At 42.0% G+C, this 23,120-nt stretch overlaps 1 protein-coding gene across 4 annotated transcripts in view; it reads right to left on the reverse strand.

Moving 5' to 3' along the window:
- BCAS4 (breast carcinoma amplified sequence 4) overlaps window positions 1-23,120 on the reverse strand; it is a 99,537-nt gene that overhangs the window by 69,384 nt on the left and 7,033 nt on the right. For all 4 annotated transcript variants that reach the window (XR_012896521.1, XM_075901200.1, XM_075901199.1 and 1 more), the window contains exons 2-3: window positions 17,913-17,984; window positions 4,315-4,416 (exon numbers count right to left, since the gene is read on the reverse strand). Coding sequence is in view for 3 of the 4 variants with exons in the window: in XM_075901200.1 (XP_075757315.1) it covers window positions 4,315-4,416; window positions 17,913-17,984 (174 nt within the window). In the remaining variant the exon portion in view is untranslated. The remainder of the gene's footprint in view (window positions 1-4,314; window positions 4,417-17,912; window positions 17,985-23,120) is intronic.

The raw sequence follows: 23,120 nt of genomic DNA on the forward strand, positions 1-23,120 counted from the left end.
TTTTCTTGCGCAAGGGACCGTGTAGACAGCTCCTTCTTGCGCAAGAGACTCTTCTGCAAAAATGGCGGCTCATTATATATGCAAATGAGGCTCAGTGATATTCCATGCTTAGCCTCATTTGCATAGCTCTGGCACAAGATCGCGCCAGTGTAGACATAGCCCTTGGCAAACTCCAGATGGCAAAGCTGCTGCACAGGTGTCACTGAGGGCAGAATTTTGGCCTGCAGAATCTTTTAGTACTGGTTATAACACTTGAGCCAGAAAGACCCTGAATTCATGTGATGAAATGACGGTACTGATTCTACTGACTGGAGATAAAACAAAATAAGGGGCAGCACAGGTATCACCTGGATGTAAAATTACTGTCCATCATGAAAATAATAGCATCAACTACCCATTTGCCCTGAAAAGTGTTTTCAAGGACCAAAAGCAAGTCAAGAAACAAATCTCAGATTGTGGTCCCTGGCAAAAAATAAGAGGCAATGCAAGTCTGGTTTTGAAATAATTTTCAGTTCAAATTAAACACTGTAGTTTAATATCAATAAAGTAGCAGCAGGTAAAAGAAGAGTTCCTCACTGTTAGAGAGAGGGAGTGGGAGTCAGTGGCTTTGTCATTTACTTGACTTATTTTTATGCAAGATTCTAGAGCAAAGATTTGTTAAGACAGGAGCCCAAGTAAACTTTGGGTTAGATTTTCTAAAGCGCCAAAGGAATTCAGCACCAGATTCCCACAGATGGTCAGTTTCAGCACCTAAGTCCATAAGGCACTTTTTCAAAATTACACCCTAAGTCAGTATTCAGGTGCCTCCCTGATTTTCAAAAGAGTTGGGAAACCAATAGCTCTTTCAGAGGTTGGGATACTCAGCACTTTTGAAAATCAGGAAGATGCCTAATTATCCTAGAAGCCCATTAGACTCCAACTTTTGAAATTTTTATCCTGAAGCTCAGTGCCTCAGTTTCTCTATCTGTAAAATAGGAGCACTATCTACCAGCTTAACCATGCTGTAGCTAGATATAAAACACTTCAAGGCCCTTGGATGAATGGTGACATAAAATACAATTACAATTAGTAAAGGAATTACAAAGTGTAGTGTTATAAGCTACAAGAAGTTTGCTTTGGAAAACACATTGCCTTAAATACAATAAAATCAATTGCTATTCCTGCCCACAACAATAAGCTTCATTGAGGGAGGTAGACGTTGTTTTGCTACTTTGCACAAGGGATGAGCTCGAAGCTTGAGACCTGCCCATCTTTAAATTGATAAAACAAACATTTAGCTTTTTCACTTCTCCACATCAGTTAAAAGTAAAATTTAACATTTGTAATTTATCTTGTCATGTTTTAATTATATTCATCCCAGAGGCAACCCTACCCTGACACTGTAATTTTAATATACTGCTTACTAAATATGGTGAGGACATCATCTTAGTGAGTCATACTGGCTTCCCTCATACAGCAAGCACTAAAATGCTTCAGAAGAGTGGAGTACAGATCCATCTTTTACACAATTACACAAGACTTATCAACAATCTGTAACTGATGGACTTTTTTTTTTTTTTAAAAACAATGAACTCTATGGCATAAATACCCATACAAGGCATAAAACCTAAATCAGCGATGGGCAACCTAGGCTAGATAGAGGGCCCCAAGACTGTTGTAACCAAGACAGTCTCCTGAGATAGTGCAGCTTTGCTAGCTGCACTTGTGTACCTAGAATTTGTGGGGTGGGCCCACAGTGCTTTAATTGGCTGCAGAGAGAGCACGTCTCTCTCAGTTGTCATTGTTGTATGCAATCAGCACACACCTCACTTCACATGCCCTTAGAACATAAGAACGGCCGTACTGGGTCAGACCAAAGGTCCTTCTAGCCCGGTATCCTGTCTACTGACAGTGGCCAGCACCAGGTGCCCCAGAGAGGGTGGGCCGAAGACAATGATCAAGCGATTTGTCTCCTGCCATCTCTCTCCAGCCTCTGACAAACAGAGGCCAAGGACACCATTTTATACCCTGGCTAATAGCCTTTTATGGACCTAACCTCCATGAAATTATCTAGCTTCTCTTTAAACTCTATTATAGTCCTAGCCTTCACAGCCTCCTCTGGCAAGGAGTTCCACAGGTTGACTACACGCTTTGTGAAGAAGAACTTTCTTTTATTCGTTTTAAACCTGCTACCCATTAATTTCATTTGGTGTCCTCTAGTTCTTCTATTTAGGGAACTAATAAATAACTTTTCTTTATCGGCCCTCTCCACACCACTCATGATTTTATAGACCTCTATCATATCCCCCCTCAGTCTCCTCTTTTCTAAACTGGAAAGTCCCAGTCTCTTTAACCTCTCCTCATATGGGACCCATTCCAGACCCCTAATCATTTTAGTTGCCCTTTTCTGAACCCATTCCAAGGCCAAAATATCTTTTTTGAGGTGAGGAGACCACATCTGTACACAGTATTCCAGATGTGGGCGTACCATAGTTTTATACAGGGGCAGTAAGATATTCTGTGTCTTATTTTCTATCCCTTTCCTAATAATTCCTAGCATCCTATTTGCCTTTTTGACCGCCGCTGCACACTGCATGGAAGTTTTCAGAGAACTGTCCACAATAACTCCAAGATCTCTTTCCTGATTTGTCATAGCCAAATTAGCCCCCATCATACTGTACGTATAGTTGGGGTTATTTTTCCCAATGTGCATTACTTTACACTTATCCACATTAAATTTCATTTGCCATTTTGCTGCCCAATGACTCAGTTTGGTGAGATCTTCTTGGAGTCCCTCACAGTCTGCTTCTGTCTTGACTATCCTAAACAGTTTGGTATCATCCGCAAACTTTACTACCTCTCTGCTTACCCCTTTCTCCAGATCATTTATGAATAAGTTGAAAAGGATTGGTCCCAGGACTGACCCTTGGGGTACACCACTAGTTACCCCTCTCCAATCTGAAAATTTACCATTTATTCCTACCCTTTGTTTCCTGTCTTTTAACCAGTTCGCAATCCAAGAAAGGACCTTCCCTCTTATCCCATGGCCATGTAATTTACACAAGAGCCTTTGGTGAGGGACCTTGTCAAAGGCTTTCTGAAAATCCAAGTATACTATATCTACTGGATCCCCCTTATCCGCATGCTTGTTAACCCCTTCAAAGAACTCTAATAGATTAGTAAGACAGGATTTCCCTTTACAGAAACCATGTTGACTTTTGTCCAACAAATTATGTTCTTCTACATGCTTCACAATTTTATTCTTTACTATTGTTTCGACTAATTTGCCCGGTACTGAAGTTAGACTTACCGGTCTGTAATTGCCAGGATCGCCTCTAGAGCCCTTTTTAAATATTGGTGTCACGTTGGCTACCTTCCAGTCATTAGGTACGGAAGCCGATTTAAAGGATAGGTTACAAACCACAGATAATAGCTCAGCAATTTCCCATCTGAGTTCTTTTAGAACCCTTGGATGAATGCCATCCAGTCCCGGAGATTTGTTAACATTAAGTTTTTCTATTTGTTCCAAAACCTCCTCTAATGACACTTCAATACGGGACAGTTCCTCAGATTCACCACCCACAAAGGATGGTGCAGATTCGGGAATCTCCCCAACGTCCTCAGCCGTGAAGACTGAAGCAAAGAAATCATTTAGTTTCTCCGCAATGGCTTTATCGTCCTTGATTGCTCCTTTTATAGCTTGATCATCTAGGGGACCCACAGGTTTTTTAGCAGGCTTCCTGCTTCTAATGTACTTAAAAAACATTTTGTTATTTCTTTTTGAGTTTTTGGCTAGCTGTTCCTCAAAATCTTTTTTTGCTTTTCTTATTACATTTTTACACTTGATTTGACAATGTTTATGTTCCTTTCTATTTATCTCACTAGGATTGGACTTCCACTTCTTAAAAGATACCTTTTTGTCCTTGCTTTACATGTGTGTCACTTTAGTAATACTGGTAGGAAAACACCTCAGTGGACAAAAAACATCGGAATCTGGCAATCTTGCATGTGCATAACTAAACAAAATGTCTCCTTGGCCACACATAGAAACCCAGTTGGCTGCAGGTTTCCCACCACTGCCTTAAAATCTAATACTAGGAGTCCGTGAATCAGAAATGAAATCATTCTTTAAGGCCTCAGTCCCGGAAATACATATATATGTGCTCTTTTTTCAGGCAAGAACCCCACTGTTATAAAACAAACAAGCAAACAAAAACATACAGACTAAGGGAACAGAATTAACTGCACACATGAGCACTCCACACAAAACCAGAGGAAGGGCAACCCCAAAAACACATTTCCTCCCCGAAGAATGAAAATCTTGGTGTAACAAACCTCTAATTTATCAACTTTGGCATAGATGTTGTTCATTTCTACCACCTTAGCTTTAATGAGTGGAATGGTCTCGTCCAGGAGCTGGGATGTATCGTTTCTAATCTGCACAAAAAAAAGAAAGTATCTTACAACACAAAGCATCGTCGTGATAAATACACAGCAACTCAACAGCAATTTTCACCTGACATTTCAAAGCAGAAGCATTAGTAGGACAAGACATAATGGCCTTAATGAAGCAAACTAAATTAAGATTAGATATTAGGAAAAACATTCTAATTGTAAGGGAAGTTAAGTTCTGGAATAGTCTTTGAAGGGAGATTTTGGAATCCCCATCATAGGAGTTTTCAAAAAATAGGGTGGACAAACACCTGTCAGGTATAGTCTAGAACTGTAGATTTACTTCTTCCTGGTTCACTTCAGGGGTCAGGTCTTCATGATCTCTTGATGTTCCTTCCAGCCCAACATTTCTATGATTAATTAAGCAAATTACAAAGCGCCCCACTGAGACAACTATTGTTCTCCCCAGGATACAAATGAAACAAGCAAAGAAGTTATGAGTCTTTCCCCAGACACTAAGGGAGTCCATGGAAGAACCAGGAATAGAACCTGTGATCTTGAGTGCAAGCTCTTGCCCTTTCCCAGTCTAACCACTAGACAACAACTACTTCCACACAAATCTCCCCCCAAGAAAGCTTCTCAGTTTCCATTCAACAGTTCTACTGTCAATACAGCTAACAATGGTTTAAAATGTATTTTTGTTTTCCTTCCATCCCCGACTGTAATTTGATCAGAGAGGAATTTGAGTTACTGTAGGGCCGAGAAGACTCAAGTAGTGCCCCATTGTGTTAGATGCTGTACAAACACAGAACAAAAGATAGATCCTGCTTCAAACACCTTGTAGACTAAGGACACATCTACACTACCCGGCAGATCAATGGGCAGCGATCAATCCAGTGAGGCTTGTGTTATTGCATGTAATATAGACACAATAAATTGACTGCCAAGCACTCTCCTGTTGACTCTGGTATTCCACCAGACCAAGAAGCATAGGCAGAGTCAACGAGAAAGCATCTGCCATCAACCCACCATGGTAAATAGATCTAAGTATGTAGGTTATTGTAAGTATGCTACATTATTCACGTAGCTGAAGTTGTGTAACTTAAATCAACGGACCGCAGTACTGTAGACCAGGCCTAAATATAAAAGATAAAAGCCAGCAACTGGATACAGAGAGATGGGAAGTATGAGAAAATGAGACGGTATTGGCAGTTTCAAGTTTTCTGGAGGCATAACCTATATAAATGTCTGATTCTTGTTCAGAGTTCTGCAGAGCATGAGATTAGTGAAAATTGAGTATTACCCTATTTGGTATATTTACAGCCTTCAGTGATTAGCCTAGTGGAATCTAGGCAGATATCATACCTGTCCTCCAATTTTGGGACCACAAGCAGAACAGAGAATACAAAATAAAGTGATGGATAAGGCCGGAATTGAAAAACAGCTATTCCTGCTGCTCTTCAATTCTACTGTCCAATGTACCATGGCTTCTGAGTAACATTATAAAATGAATTGCAAAATAGCACACTGTGCCAAATCACTCATATTATTATGCAAATTAGGGACCTGACCCTGCAGTCCTTACTGAGGCAGAGCCCCTGCACCTCAAACTGTCAGTACTGGGAGTTCTGCTTGATTGGACCATTTAAGCGTACCTGCCCATCTCTGAGTGTTAACTTGGGTTCTACCATAAAAAAAGATTGCAAGCACTTCTAGAAAACACGTAACAGTGAAGATGCTATAATTAGTGCTGCTCTGCTTTTGCTGACTTCTCCCCTCCTAAATTATTAACAATGGAAGCATCAAGAGCAGCACCAAATGAACTACAAAATGAAGGGCACAACACAACAAGCAATACTCCAAACTGCTGGAAAGCTATTCGCTCCGAAGGAAACTGTGCCATGGAAGAGGATTCTAATGGGACTCTTTCCAAGCAGCTTCAACCTCTGTCCAGCAGAGAAGTGGAGTCTTAATATGAGTGTAAAAGAGATTCCAGTTAACTTCAGGTCTTAATTTAACAACACAACAAAACAGCGAATCACCCAAGCAAACAATGTGATTAGGTAAATGGCACACATGCAGCAAAGGCACAAAAGAAGTGGTGGGCCTACTTGTGTAAGAAACATCATTGGACTGAAGTGGGATAGAGCAGACAGCAGTTTACATAATCTGTTGGTTATTGTGGCTCTGCCAAGAATTAGAATTGCCTCACTTTTGAAGCTCAGGGAAGCCTCTCTCACAGGCATTTTCTAGCAGAGGTTTTGTCCCAGAAGCTGAGAATTTCTCTCTCCCATAGGCCCCTTTCAGACCACAGTCAAATAAGATTTTATTGGAACTGATTGGGTTGGAATTGAGGTCTTTCAGCTGAGGTGATAAGGGAACGAAGCTAGGATGGCTGACCAGGCGTGGTTTGCTATGCATTTTGAGATTTCACCTTTTTCTTGAGAACTCGACTTAAATGTGCCTGTAGTACAGAAACAGAGACTGTGCTTTCTGAAGTGATGGATACTGGAAAAAACTTTGAAGTGTAACTATTTTGGTGAAGGGTGTGATTTAACAAAATAGTTATACTGGAGCAACCTCCTAACATGGGCAAATTAAAGTTCAGACTTTTCCTTGCATGGATAAACATGCATGGGCTGGTCCTGCCATTTGGTTTGGCATGGTGGAATGCATCCATGCACAACCACATACATACACACTTGGATAAGAATAATAAAGTGTGCACACTATGTCTGACAGAAAACAAACTCAAATAATGAGACCCCCTCAAAAGGAACCAGATACTCTCATTTCCCTTTTTTAAAAGGTGGGCATTTTTATTAAACTAAAATACAGAATGAGACAGTTAATAAAGATGAGTCTGGGAATCATGTAGTAAGAGCCTTTTATGCCAGGGGAAGACAGAACACTCTGATACCCAATATTTACAAAAACTGATTGGTGGCAAGTTTGGGGTAAGTCATTTAACTAGAGTAAGACTGAAAACTGACCCTCATATTATCCAAGATAAGGCAGCAAACTGTGTTTTCCAGGGTTGGTTCAAAAGGAACGGGGAGAAACCACTTATAGCCACTAGATAACTACAATACAGTACATACCAACACAGTTTGCGGATGTAGCCAAAACAGCTAAGAAGTTATTCAAACCATGTACAGTGAGGGCAAAAATTATCACCACAGCAAGGTCAAAGCAGCCCTGGGGGAAAAAAAATCTAAATTGCCTTTGAGGGCAAAAACAAACCACTAATACAAGATGCAGGAGAGCAGATTTTCCAGCAAGCAGTCAGTGATGAAAGGAAATGATATGCAAATATGATTTAAGAAGAGTCATTCTGCACAGTCTGCAGAATCACAGCAGCAGGCGAGTTCAAGAGGAATCAGCCCATGACAAAGAAGGGAAGTATTTCTCTTGGTATAGTAACCTTTTACTAGCTAGAGAAAGCATGACTGGTTTGGAAATTCCACATGATAAAACAAGATTAATCTTCAGTAAGGTACAGTAAAATAAATTGCATGAAGGGGAAATTAAACTGAGTACTCAGCACAGTCGCCAGATCACAAAGGTCCATGGAGAAAAAAAACATTCCCATTTCTGAGCTTTGTTATGTTAACTTGAAAGATTAAAATATTTTGAGCTTTGTTTAACAACAATTTGAGTCAGCAAGACTAATTTCAGGGAGGGACCAGGCAAAAGCTTAATATAAAGAGTATACCAAGTAATAATGGAGAATGAAAACACAAACCAGAAATAATATGCAAACTCCAAGTAGGACAGCTATCCAGACACAGCAAAACCTAATGCTGCACATAAAATGGCAACCATGAACAGAAGAGTCTTCTGCATCAAGATCAAAGCCAAAAACATGCAGCAGAGTTTTAGCAGCATCAGTTCAATAAGAACTGTGCCAATATCAGAAAGAACAGTTGCTCACCTTTTGTAACTGTTCTTCAAGATGTGTTACTCATGTCCATTCCAATACATGGGCATGCACTGCATGCATGATCGTCAGAAGATTTTTCTCTAGTTGTACCCATCGGGTTGGCTGTGAGGTCTCCAGTGTTGATGCCTTCCGGCATCCTATATACATCCTTTTTGTTGGAACAGTCCGACAGAAGAGAGAGGAGAGCAACACATCTTGAATAAGACAGTTACAAAAGGTAAGTAACTGTTCTTTCTTCGAGTGATTGCTCATCTCCATTTCAATATGTGACTTACCAGCAGTTTGCACAGAGGTGTTATCGGACCTCAACCTGTTGTCGAGTACAGTACAGCTCTGCCAAACGCCACATCCTCCCATAACTGCTGGGTGGTGGGGTAATGAGTTGTGAAAAAGTGCACGGATGACCACATAGCTGCCCTGCAGTTGTCCTGAATCAGAACTTGTTCCAGAAAGGCCACCAAAGAGCCTTATGCCTTGGTAGAAAGTGCTGTAATAGGCAGAGCTGGCACCGTAGCCAAGTCATAGCACATGATCCAGGATGACAGGTGCTCTAATTGGGAGGCCCTTCATATGTTCCAAGGTAAAGATGAAATGTTGTATCAACTAACGGAATGGTTTAGCGCACTCAATATAAAAGGCAAGGGTGCGCCTTACATCTAGGAAGCATAGCATCCTATCCCTGTCCATGGCATGTGGTTTTAGAAAGAAAACGGGAAGAAAAAAATGTCCTCATTGACATGAAAAGGCAACATTACCTTCAGCAGAGGTGCAAGATAGGGGTGCAGCTGCACCCCATAGTTATCAAAAACAGTATATGGAAGCTCAGAGGTAAGGGCTCACAGCTTCAACATCATCTGGTGGAAGTAACAGCTACCATGAGGAGCACTGTGTATGAGAGGTAGGCTAGAAAGCAGGTAGCTAGGGGCTCAGACGAAGGGAAACATGAGCTAAAAGAGAACCAAACTTAGGCCCCAGGGCTGCAACAGCCTCCTCACTTGAGAGCAGAGGGAAGGCTTTTGATTGTTCATTAAGACTTCCCTAACTGAGCCCGAACACGGGAGCTCAAGGTGGCTGAGCCACAGAGCTTCCATGCTGTGAGGTAGAGTGACTCCAGTTTCAGGTGGTGCAGCTAGCTGAACACCTGTGTCAACAGGTCAGAAACTAGAGGGAGTGCCATAGGCCTGGCCACCAAGAGGGCCAGCAGCCTGGTGAACCACTGTTGCCTTAGCCACACTGGTGCTATGAATATCACCACCACTTTTTCCTGTTGTATCTTGAGGAGGACCCTAGGTATTATTGGTACTTGGGGAAAGGCTTAAAGAGCCTGCTCCCTCCATGACAAGCGAAAAGCATCTGACATGGACCCCTGGCTGTGGCTCAGAAAGGAACAGAACCTTGGGTATTTCCTGTTTAGGCAAGTAATGAACAAGTCCACCTATGGATAACCCCACTCACAGAAAATAGTAAGAGCCACATCTGCCCTGAGGGACCACTTGTTGGATTTGAAGGACCAGCTGAGATGATTCACCAGGCTGTTCTGCATGCCCAGGAGGTACAAGGCTTGGAGATGAATGTTGGGACAAATGCAGAAGTGCCACAGGGCAATGGCTTCCAGTCACAGGGGAGAGGAGTGAGTACCACCCTGTCCAATGATATAAAGCATTGCTGTGACGTCAGTCATCATCATAACACATTTGCCCTGCAGGTGGAACAACTGGCATTTGAGACAGACCTCCCTGAGCTCCTTGACATTGATATGCAACATCAGTTCTGTGTGTGACCACAGGCCTCGTGTCCACAGACAATTCAGGTGTGCCCTAGGCATCTGTTACAAGAGTAATCTCTGTTTGCAGTCTAGTGACGGTGACCCCTGCACACACCACCAGGTGCTGCAGCCACCGTTCGAGGGAGTGCAGGGCTGCTGGTAACCAAGCAGTCAAGAGGGTCTCTGGAGGGCTTGAACACTAATGCCAGCCACACTTGGAACAAATGGAGGCATAGCCAAGTATGATGGAAGACATGGGTGTAGTAGGCGAAGTGCTCAAAGAGCCTCGTGTAATTGCACACAGTAGTGGTCAGACTTTGCTGAAATCCTGAGATGATGCTGGCCTGGAATCAGGCCTTGGGTAAGGAGAAGCTTCAATAAGGGCCCTGATGAACTTGATTCTTTGCATGGCAATAAGGGTGGATTTTGGCACATTGAGGCTTAGGCCCAAATGAGTAAATATGGCCTTGACTGGCTCAGCATGCCAGAGAACCTGCTCCCAAGACCTCCCCTTGATGAGCCAGTTGTCCAGGTACAAAAGACCTGCATTCAGTTCTTATGTAGGATTGCAGCCACCACTTGAAGTGCCATTGCTGGGCCAAAGGGCAGCACTATGAACTGGTAATGGCAGTCCACCACAACAAAATGGAGGAAACAACAGTGAGCAGGAATGTTGGAAATGTGGAAGCACGCATCCTTCAGATCGAGGTTGGAGTACCAGTCCCCTAGATCCAGCAAGGGAATAACTAAGGCCAGAGACACCATGTAAAACTTGAGTTTTCTTATGAACATGTTCAGGTTTCTGAGATCTAGGATGGGACACAGACTAAGGATGTGAATGGTTAACCGACAACCCTTGACACTCTTGGTGGTTTACTGCATCCACCACCAATGAGCCCAGCTGTGGATGGATATACAAATGCTCTTATCCCCTCTGTGGCACAAAGTAGCACATTTCCACTCCTTCGGTTTTGGGGCATGACAGAGGCCAGCATCTGCCAAAGCACCTTTGTGATGGTCTGGATGGACTTAATGAGGGGCAAGGCTACCCGAGCCAGGTCTTCAGGTGAAAGAACGTCCATAATTGAGTTACTCTTCAACCACCTCTTCTGCCAGGAGATTAAGACCCAGGACTACATTCTTGAGTAGGTCCTGGTGAGCCCTAGAGACCATCAAGGGAGGAGACGGGGGTACCCGCTACTGCCTCATCTGACAAAGACGACGACAAGGCCACCGGGGAAACTGGATCATCCTGGCCCACCTATCTCCTTCAGCATCCGCTTGGTTGGGGAGAGCAACTGCAGATGGGGCCACCACAGGTGCATGTCCCTCCTGTCGCATGGGGTCCTGCACAGGTGGCGAGGCTGGAGCCACCGATGAGGCAGAAAGTGACTCCGAAGTTAAGGGTGCCACTGAGGCAGCCATAAAGAAGAGGGGGCAGAACTTTTTATCCCTGTGGAGCCAGGAGTTAGGGCATCCCCAAGAGCTGTGGCAGCCATGCTGGATCAGGAGCTATGGTAGCCCCAGGAGCCACAGCAGCCCAGGTGGCCCCGTGGGGGCAGGAGGCACGCCAGCCCCAGCATCCCTACAGGGAACCCCAGTTAATTGTGTAACAATAAAAATTCTATCAGTTACATGTTTAATAATTTTTACATCCCTAATGCCAATGGTGATCTTCTGGGCCTGTGCACCAATGGCATTGGTGTTGCTCACCGATGCCTAAGTGCTAACTCCATGAGGATCAATTTAAGCTATTGGTCCCTCTTCCTTTTTAGTTTGCAGTTTAAACTCTCCTAGACTAACTACTCTAAGGAAACTCAAACAAAAAACTAATCTATATTAACAACTAATGACTACAATGCTAGGGAGTTAAGAAACTCCAACGATCATCAAGAAGGAACTGAAGCGGAAGTTGGGTCAGCAGAGGTATATATTCAACACCAGGAGGCACCACCAGAGGGGGTGCCACACCCGACCTGATGGGTACCGCTAGGGAAAAACAAACCATACAAAGAATGGATTTCTTTTCTTTTTGATCAAGGACATTCCAGCATGTTAGCATAAGCCAATTTCAAATGTGGCAGTAAGTCCTGTGAGGAAGAAGGCCACATAAACAGGTCCCAAATCATGTAGGGTTTTATAGGTTAGAAACCAGCACCCTATCAGCAAGATTAAAAGTGGAATTCAAATCTACCTCAAATTCATGCCTAGAGTCTTTGAATCACACACCTAATTTGCATGCAGAGCTACCACTGCTGTGCTACTAAAACAGGTAATTGTGTGCAGCTATGCACAATTAGTTAATTGCACATGATCTCACAAAATTTATGGGTAATTTCATGGCAATGGCATGAGCACACTAGACAACAAACTGTGTGTGCTTAATATTCTTATTAAAAATAAATTCATGACAATTCAACAATGAAAACAACTGAAATGGCCAAATAAAATTTGTGTCTTATCCATCTTTAATTATAAAATGTTAGGATGTTTTATTGGAAGTGTTTATTAAAAAACAAATGTCAAGATCATTAGAGATTACACACAACAAACAAAATACTTTACCTAAACTGGAAACATGTTACAGAACTCTGTAAGATGCTTCTTAGTATTAGCTAGATGGATCTGGGATACAGTGAGATGAACACACAATTAGAAAGACAAAGGAATTATTTGCATCTGTAGAAACGGGTCTGGTGGAGAAAAGGGAAACTCAAATGATATGTGAACAAAATGCAAAGGTGTCTGCACGAAGAGCCCTGTGAAAAACTCAGGATTTGCTCCCAATGAGGGATAAAACTACTCAGCAGCATATAAACTAAGGTAGCACTGAAATCTCCTCTAAGCCTGATCCAAAATTCTAAAAAGTGCATCATGCCACTCATGATTTATTGACTTTGTTTTTTAATATAACACTTTACGTGGTCACTGTCATGCATGAAAGGTTAAACACAGCATAGACAGCTACAGCAGCTATACTCAGATCTCAGTGGTTCAGAGGTCAAATTAGCAATCAATATTACCCAAAAGAGCCACTGTAGTGTGAATTCATTGTTTCATTTACCATTTTATACACACACGATTCTCACAACAAAATGACTGGCCAAGTATTCTACAACTGGTTGATAACATAGTAAAAACATCTTGATTAAATTATTAACCATGCTGTTTTATTATCATGTGCTGCAAAGAGCCACAGAAGACACATTCAAGAGCCACTTGCAGCTTCTATGCAGTCTGGGTATCACTGGCATAAAAAGACAAGTAGTTGCAATAAAAGATGGAAAAGATACAACTATACAACTTCGTCACATGCATCTGACGAAGTGGGTCTTTGCCCACGAAAGCTTATGCTCCTACACTTCAGTTAGTCTATAACGTGCCACAGGACTCCTCGTCGCTTATACAACTATAGTATTTCATATATCCCTGATTTCAGAGCCTCCTATGTGGTGACATCAGCACCTGTTCCTGATTTCTAGGAAAGTCTATCCAACTCTGGATGACCATACTAGCTATTCTACTTGATGGAAAACAGCCCATTAAGAGATTGCACCAGCAGAGATTTTCAGGTTTCCATGCATTCCCTTCAAGGATTAGAAATCAGACCAAAGTTATGAATTTTCACATCTGCGAGCTAGTAGGCCGGGTGGGGGTGTTTGTTTTTAAGATAAAAGAAGGACAGTATGGGTTTAAAGACCCCAACAATGCCAGGAAGGAAAAGAAGAGAGTATATTAACACTGTATACATAGATCACTAATTCAAGTCCCACCCTGCTCAGAACTTGTTAATTATACTTATCTAGCCATGAAATTGGTGGCTTTTTGTGAAATTAATTTGCTGGGTCCAAGTCCATATGCTACAGAACAGTTGTACGTATCAAAAAAGCTCCACGATTAGTACCCAAACTGGCAGCGTCAGAGGGAGACTACTAAAGACTCTAAACTTCACCCTGATGTGTTCAAGAAAGATTTGAGGTGCAATGAAGTATGCTTTTCTCAAATACAAATACAGCCACCAGCAGGTATTTTTTGTGTCCATGACAGCCTTCAAAGGAGGGGGGAAAGCAAAGCAGCAGCCTCTCCCTGCAGCACCTATCTGTTGCTTCTGAATAGCTATTACAAAGGACAGAAGGATGTGCTGCCTTGGTATTTGTGCTGGCACTGCCAGCAGGGATTGGTGGCCTGCAATGCACAGCTCCCTTGGGGGCTTCGGGCAGCACCTCTAGAGACACGTGGCGAGAGTGACAGTGCTGGAGGTGGCTATAGTATTTGGTCACTGGAAGCTCCCAGGGCAGCTCATTGGCTCCCCCAGGCCAGAATATGGAGAGTCTGGAACTGCACAGGTGGCTGGTGAGTTCCAAACTCACCTTTCCTGGGGCAGGCTCTCACTGAAGGTCCAAGGGAAGTAAGGACAAGAGAGACTGGCCACACTCTGAGGCCATCAAAAATGTTGTTGTGAAAATCCTGCTCTGCTTATGTTACCAGCCCCACATTCAGTAGAACAGTTCAGTTCTTAGGCAAAGTACTATACCTCCCCAAGGTACACCATATGTGGTCTTAAGATGGAAGCTCTAATACACTACATCTTCCTGTGGTTGGATCCAGGCTAGCTTCTGACTACTTTACTATTAGAACTTGGGTTTCAAGAGCACTAACTAATGAAGACAAGCGGGGGGAGGCGGGGGAATCCTTATGTAAATGCTTTGTAGAACACCTGATTCAAACACAAAAAATTCCACTTGCCTCTTGTTGACGTGTCAAAAGGCCAAATTATTGTTAAATACAAAAGTTGGAGTCAAACCAAAGATTGCATGATAGTTATCAGACTCACAGATACTGTTTAAATGTACAGGTACTGCGTTGCAAGACACAAAAACAGCACACAAATGTAGCTCTTTGATGTTCCCAGATAAGGTCAATAATCTAAATACAAGCTAATTATTCATAGCCTGCAGGTTGTGGAAAAATGTTTTCATGAGTAAAGCAAAGCTGAGACGTTAGAGCTAGGTTAGTGTTTGCTGTAGAGGAGGTTGGAAAGACAGAGTCTCATGGGAGCTCTAAAAGCTCACAGACCCCTCACCTGAGCTATCTCTAATTTCCTACAGGATACAGCCAACAGCTTAAGGTGTGCTCCTGACCAACGGGCAAAAGAACTCAATGCTCAAAGAAGCATTAATAAAAATCACTCACAGGACAAATCCAGATGAAAGATGGACTATTTATTTCCTTGTCCTTTGTGTCATCTGATATAAAACCACCAGCAGTACAAAATCACCAGCAGTGATCACCTATTCTAGTCACTTGGTTTCAGCAGTTCCTGGCAGAATTGAAACAGTCCTTACAAGAGACCTAAACTGGCTTTATGGTCTTGGAAACAGTGAATTCTCTCAGCGGACAGAACATACTATGCTTTGGATAGATTATAAATGCCATATTAGAACATCTTTTATATATATATCTTGCATGCCAAGATACTCAGATCTTGGAAGTTCATATGCTCCTTTACAGCAATGTTTGTCAAAAGCAGAATGGAAACAGTATTGTGTGAATGCCCATTACTGCTGAACTGTACTTCCAAGATGTTTCTCCTATGAACTCCTCAGAAACCCTGGAAGACCTCTCTCTTGTTTATCAACATGCTAAGTCATTTCTTCTGAAAGTAATGATACTTTCTCTCCATGACAAACAGCGATGTCTCTGACTCAGCTACACTCAATGTTGAGGGGGAACAGGAAAAGAGGTGGTAAGTGGACACAGTGCTCCAGTATCCAATTTGCGGGAAGCTTCCGAAAATTATCAGTACTGAAGTTTTTAAGTAGGCTTTGTCCTTAAGAAATCTGCCAGGACTGATTATCCCACTGTGAGGCCAAAGGACCCAATGTCCTGGAGAGTGATTCTGTCTCCAAACCAACAGTGAGACGTATAGGCAGGGCAGTAGGAGGATGTTCACATGCTTGCCTGTTGGTATGTGTTCACAGGGTCATGTATCAACGGTCACTCTGCCCTCCGCATGAGTGATCAGGTGGGCCAAGGAAGCTAATGATCCAACCAATGGACCAAATTTGGTGATGAATCCTAGTCACCTACCACAAGGCATGTTCTACATGTGCTAAGCAGATAGCAGAGGATTTACTCTGCAGGTCGGGCAAGCAGACCCTTCACTTGCACTTAAAAAAATATAAAATGGGAATACCTGCTTTGCAGCTGCCAAGCAACCTTGACCTTCTAATGCCCCCACTCTCCCATAGCGTCTCCTGATTATCACAGGAGATCTTGGACAGAGAGAACTTCTTCCTGCCCCTTTCAATTTATGCTGTATAATTCCCAAGAATCACACAGAGAAGCAATGGTTCCTGAAGAGTCTGTTGGCTGGTCAGATAGCACTGGCTCTCCTCCTGCTTTCCAGCTGAGACATATCTTTACCAAGATTGTTAAAGGTACATTCTCAACACTTACCCAATATCCCTTTCCCACGTAAACAACTGATGTAATTGCCACAGCGATGTATGCAGTGGAAGTGGGTAGGGAGGAGGAATGTGTACGGCTGCCAGCAGACAGGGAGACTGTCTGCATATTTGTGACTAGGAAAGGAGACAATCCTTCTATTCAGATATGGTCCAGAATATCGAGCTATAAAAGAAACCCTACAAGAAATGTCCTATTCTCTAATGGGCAAGGAGGATGCACACTGCAGCTCTGGATTGTCCTAGTCAATTTGAACTCTTCCACATTATGGGAAAGGAAGGAAGAAGTAAAGTGGTCTGAAAAGTGACATTTGGTTTATTTATTATAAACACCATGTCCACATAGACCCAGCTGCATGCAGGCTATCTGTGCAGGAGACCACAGAGCAGCAAAGCGATATCCTTCTTTGGCTCAACTGTATCTCATCCACTCTCCTGTTGTTCTCAAGTGCATCACAAATGATTAAGCAATGACAATGACCCGGGAGTTTGTATGGTATAACTGCTGCTCATCACACAGTCAATCATCCCTGTGTTACCTTGTATTCCCCCCCATTTGTCTTTTGCACCCATCCCTATTGCCTTTCATCTCACACAGGAGCAGCAAGCTCTTTGGAGTATGGATTGGTTATGTACAGCACCAAGCACAAAAAGGCCCTAATTCCTCTAGCTGCTACCATAAATAAATAAATAGTAAAATTCAATAAATGATATAACTGCCCCCACATCAGCTGCCTGGCACCACCCCCTGGCAGTGATCCAAATATTGAAATAGCGAAGCATGGAGTCTTCAAAGAATGTTCTGTAAAACTCTCTCAAATAAAGGGAAGATTGCCAAGAGACAAATTTTCTGGAGGGAAAAAAATACAATTCTATCACCGGTATGTCAAGCTCAGTGGAAAAAGTATAACATGATACCAACCAAGTTGGGGAAAGGGCTAAAAAAAAAGAAAAAAAAAACCAGCAAAAAGTAAAAGTTGCATGTTGCACTTTCTCATGTATGAATAACAGATCGGGAGATCTCCTAGATGCTTGTACAGTGAACCGTATGGAGCCTGTGAAAGTTAAATATAGTGCTCCATTCTAGGGCCTTAAATATTTGTGCACGAGAGTGCCACCTTGTGGCTCAACTGCCCCTGCTCTGTGTAATAAAACCATCTCAAGGGAGGGAAGAGTAGTCAAGATGGCTGCCTCAGGAAATACTTGTGTGTTTTTTCCCTTCCCCACTGCTGACTGCTGCCCTGTCTGAGCTGCATGGTTTCTAAATCACTACCAACATGGCCTCCTCAGAAACCTACTGGAGAGAGCTCTTAAAGTGATAACAGTGTCAGTAGGGGAGAATCAGAGTTATAAGCTGATCACATACCACATCAGTCATGCCACAGAACTCATCCAGCCTTATTAACATCTCGTCTATAGTTTCTTCGACTTCTTTTACCTGAAAAACAAATAGATTATATGTATGTAAGTGTGTATTTAATTGCGTCTATAAATTAAAGGCAGCACAGCCTTGTCAGAATGAACATCAGTATGAGCCGAATCCTGTTTTGACCAAAATTATGTTTCTTTGTCAAAAGCTAAGTCTGGGAGTGGAAGAAAATGTTTTGATTTCAGGTTAGCCATAAGATATGGTACATCGTTCTTTCCCTCTCAGAAACACAGATCAACCTGAGGAATTTTCAAGCAATCACAGGATAGTCAAATCCAAGGGTTCAAAAAACATGAATCTGGTGCCCCAAATTCATGGGATTGTTTTACAAATCATGAAATATTAAACAAAAATAGGGTCCTTTAATTTAAGACCTCTCGTAACACAAGATTCCAGGAAATCGGGCTTCATGAAAAAAAAACCCTCCAAAAATCATAAGACTTGAGATAATGGCAAAGAGCTGGCAACACTGCAATCAAACAGATTATCTTCCAAGCCTGGTTTCTTATGATTACATCATTATTTAAGATGACTCCATTGCACATGTAACAGGCAGGTTACGGTCCTGATTTTGCAATAAATTCTCTGTATCACCCTACTCGCTTTAGTGGCAGTGCACCCAGAGATGACCTATTGTAGGAATAGCATCTTACCACTCAATCGCCATTCTAAAGACATCACTAACACTTGGATATGAATAGTACCAAAGTGTGATTTAAAACCCAAACACTTGTAACAGCCCATGTTATTTTTACTGAAAGTATTTTTAAAAAATCTATTGCAAGAACTACTTGACTTAATATAGTGAAGGTGTTCTCTAGGTAACACACAACAACTCACTTGAAGAAAAACCAAAAATTCATGAAAGTCCTTTTTCCGGGAGGTCACTTTTGTTTTCTCATAAATTTATCAAAGATGAAGCAAAAATTCAAAAATAATGCAGATTTCAACACAAAGGGTGCATGTGTATTTGTCTGGAGCCAAGACACTCTGTGTACACGCTGCTTGCAGAAAAACAGGAAACCTGCTGAATTGTTGCTATTTATATGAAATTTGTCAATAAAAAAGTGTGATTGTAAAAAAATTCAGTAAAGTGGCGCGACCAAAAGGTAGACAGAACTATCCAGAGCCCAAAAATTCATTCTGGACATATTTTCAAAATTAAATTAAATCACTGGGGAATGAAAAATAGAGAGACTCTAAACAGAAAAAGTGTATCCACAGTATAACTTATCCCTCAAATTTAATCAGTTTTTGAACCTAGAAACCAACCTTCTGCCTGTGTCTTGGGACATGCAGGGAACAGGTTATTTCTAACTCAGATTCAGTTATGCCCCCACACAATCCACAACATGAAAATACTGCAACTGAAGAAACGTTTACAGAACAAAGGGAAATCATGCCATTTTTAAGGTTAGTTTGCTTGAATATTCATTGAGAAAACCAACTAAAGGGAGAAACAAGAGTAAAAGTGTCAAAGTAGGGCCATTATCATCCCATCTTATACTCTCAATGATTTGTTCAGCTTTTCTCCTAAATGTATTATTATTTTGCTTGCATAAAAGACGACTCATCTAAATTGCCAACATGAGTTTCAAATTGGGTAGATATCAATACTGCACTATTGATACTATTTATTTAGTTTTGTTAGTCTCTAAGGTGTTACAGGACCATTGTTTTTTAATTTTTTTTTAATAAAAGAAAGGTACTTTTTTATAAAATAAAGGTATAAAAGAAAGGAAAAGAAAAAAGGGAGCTGGAGGATGAAGGATGAGGTAATAAGAATGAAGTTTTTAATGAGGGCTAATGCACAGCATGTTGGAGTTCAAACTTTGCTTTTGTTAATAGTCTAAAATAGGGTAGCTTGAACTTGATATGGTGGAGGAGTCAGTGCCAATGGAAGTAGGGTTGCCAGGTGTCCGGTATTGACCTGGACAGTCTGGTATTTTCACCTCCTGTCCAGTAAAAAAAATTCAGAAAATACTGGACACCTGAAATGTCCGATATTTTCTGGGTTTTTTTCCCCTGCTAGGAGGTGAAAATACCAGATACCTTGCAAACCTAAGACACCTAAGGCCCCTGGCCTCCCTCCTCCAGGGCCCCGGCCCCTTGCCCCCTGCCCCCCTGCTTATCTGCGGGGGCTCGATCAAGAAAACAAGATGGCCACCAGCAAAAAGACCTGAAGCAAGGGCAAGCAATGCCTTCCCTGGGTTTTAGTGCTCAACCTCTCCACTCTCGTACTTAAAGGGGCCATGCTGTTTTAATGCTGTTTTGTTTTATTTATTTTATTGTTTTGGGGTTTTTTTGCTTAATAACTCTCGGGGTCCTTTTTTTTCCCATCAACAACTTTGGTCTCCCCCCCCCCCTCCTTTACTCCCCCCTCAACAGAATTTTCCCCCTGGGTTTTTTTTGGGGGTGGGGGAGAGTGTTCGATATTTTTGGTTAAACCATCTGGCAACCCTAAATGGAATGGGATGAGGTGATTTCAGAAACAGGCAAGGAATATGATCTTGGAAGCTATATTTTGAATGGACTGAAGACGGGTTCCATGCAGTGCAATTCATCATACAGTCTCACTTTGCAAAATGTCATTTATACAAGCCGCACAACCAAAATACTTCACATAATTTGACTTAATATCCTAGCAAAGGATCAAAGGCCTTCAGAACCATTAGAGCAATTTATTTGCAACTTAGATTAACAGTGAAACAGTCAAGATAACAAAATGAGGCAGGGAGAATTCCTGATGTGATGAGATACAAAGGAGACCACTCCTGCATGAACAGTGGTAAGATTGAAGGGATGGAAGGGGGAAAGCCTAATGCCAGAAGCATGGATGAGAGAAGAAAAGGAAAAACCAGTACTACACAAACAGTAATTCTGCATACTCAGTACTTAGGCATGGTGTGGGGGGGAGGGACAGCTGCCACTGGAAGCAGCCCAAGGAAAGACCACAGGACTACACACATTCAGTGGAAGAAATCTTTCTTGTAAACTGTAGCCACTATTCCAGATTATGGCTATTCTGTAGCCACTATTCCAGATTATTCCTTTTTGCTGGTTATAGGGACTGGATTCTATTGCCTCCTAAACCCACAGGGTTGGGTATAAGGAAGGGGGTATCTGCATTTCATCCCTAGTGAACAAAGACTCACATTGCTTAACATACTTGTGAATGAATAGTTTGAGTGATCGCCAGATACAGTTAGGAAATTTGCTTCCTATGGAGTGAGGATGATATTTAGGCAGCACCAGCTCGCTCATTACACATGTGGATAAGCAAAGGAGAAAGTTCCATATAACAGTATAATCTTAGCAGAAGCATTCAACGACATACTCTGCATTAAAGATTTTGACCCCATTCACACTAAGGACTAAAAGTATAAAACATAAATTCACATCACCTGGCTGGGGTCCTAGGCACTATTACAACAGACATAATTAATAAAGCAAATACTACTGCAGTAATTCCCAACCTAATCTACAGCAGGATCCTGCCCATTTAGTAACAGGGGAATAACAGGGTATCACATCCCCCCCTCCATCTGAGAACCCATGAACTAATAAGATGCATTTACACAGTTAGAGCAAGATTATTACGGAGGGCGGGAGCAGATCAGTGGGTTTCAGTGGCAAAGGGAAGAGAACGCAGTCTGAATGGAATGCAAGTGCAGCAGCAGCTAAGGAGCAGTAGGAAGGGAAAAGTTCAGGAGAGCAACACTCAGAGGCCAGTAAGGGAAAACCATGAAATCACAAAATGGGTGGAGGGGAGGAGCAGAGCAAGACATCAGGCACATGGAGGCAGGAAATAAACCTGGCATCTGCTTTCACAGGAGCAGCAATATCACAATAAGCTGCACAACTGGACTAAGACCAATTCAACCTGCAAACACACGTTACTAATACTAATATTTTGCAGCTCAGTGACATCTCACTCTTGGCAAACATTAAGAAATTAAGCTACAAACTAGGGATGTTAAAACAGTTGTTTAACCATTTTAACTCTGGACTTGCTGCCTGAACCGCTACCTGCCATGGCCGTGGGGTTCCGCCTCCAGTCCTAATGGGGCTGACCCGGCATGGCTGGCTGCCAGCAAAGGTCGCCAGCAACGGGCAGTTAACTATTAAATCTACAGATAAGCCTCCTGCTTACTGGTATGTTTAACGGTTAACCATTTAAACATCCTTACTTCAAACCCCATCTCCATTTTACAAATGGTTAAACTGAGCCATAGAGTAGCACAGTGACTTGCCAGTCAGCAGCACTAAGCCAACAGGTGCCTGCTCAAGTTTATGGAAGGAATCTAAAACTCCTACACCTACCCAAGACAGTAAGACCAAAGCTTTGGCAAAAGAACTTAGCCATGACCATATTACTAAAAGAGGGACTGGATATAGTGAGTGTTTGAACAGGAAACACATATGTACTATTTACTGAATAGTGCGGATTCTTGTCAAATAATATATATGAAGTTCTGCCAAAAACTTTTAAATTTTATTTTACTGACCAACAAGGAAAGGTTAAAAAAACTGAGACTGTTTAGTCTTGAGAAAGGACAACTGAGATAAACTAGATAATCTTTAAATATGATAAGGGCTGTGATAAAGAGCACTATGATTATTTTCAGGAATAACGGCATTGCGCAAGAGTGTTTTTCTTGCGCAAGAAGGAGCAGTGTAGACAGCTCCTTCTGGCGCAAAGAGCCTCTTCCGCAAAAATGGTGGCTCATTAGATATGCAAATGAGGCTCGGTGATATTCCACCCTTAGCCTCATTTGCATATCTCTGGAGCAAGATCGCGCCAGTGTAGACATAGCCATGGAGAACAATTGAAGGTAGGACAAGAAGTAATGGGCATAATCTGCAGCAAGGGAGATTTAGGTTAAATATTAGGGAAAAAAATTATAATTGTAAGGATGGTTAAGTTCTAGAATAGACTTCCAAAGGAAGCTGTGGAATCCCCATCATTGTCGATTTTTAGGAACAGGTTAAAGAAACACACATCAGGTATGATCCAGATTTATTTGGTACTGCCTCAGTACAGCTGAACCTAATGACTTGTCAAGGTCTCTTCCAGCCCTACATTTCCATGATTCTATGATATAAGAGTATTATTTATACAACACCATAAACAAACCTGGAAAA

The sequence above is a fragment of the Pelodiscus sinensis genome, chromosome 18 (genome assembly GCF_049634645.1).
Source record: "Pelodiscus sinensis isolate JC-2024 chromosome 18, ASM4963464v1, whole genome shotgun sequence".
Taxonomy (NCBI): Eukaryota; Metazoa; Chordata; order Testudines; family Trionychidae; genus Pelodiscus; species Pelodiscus sinensis.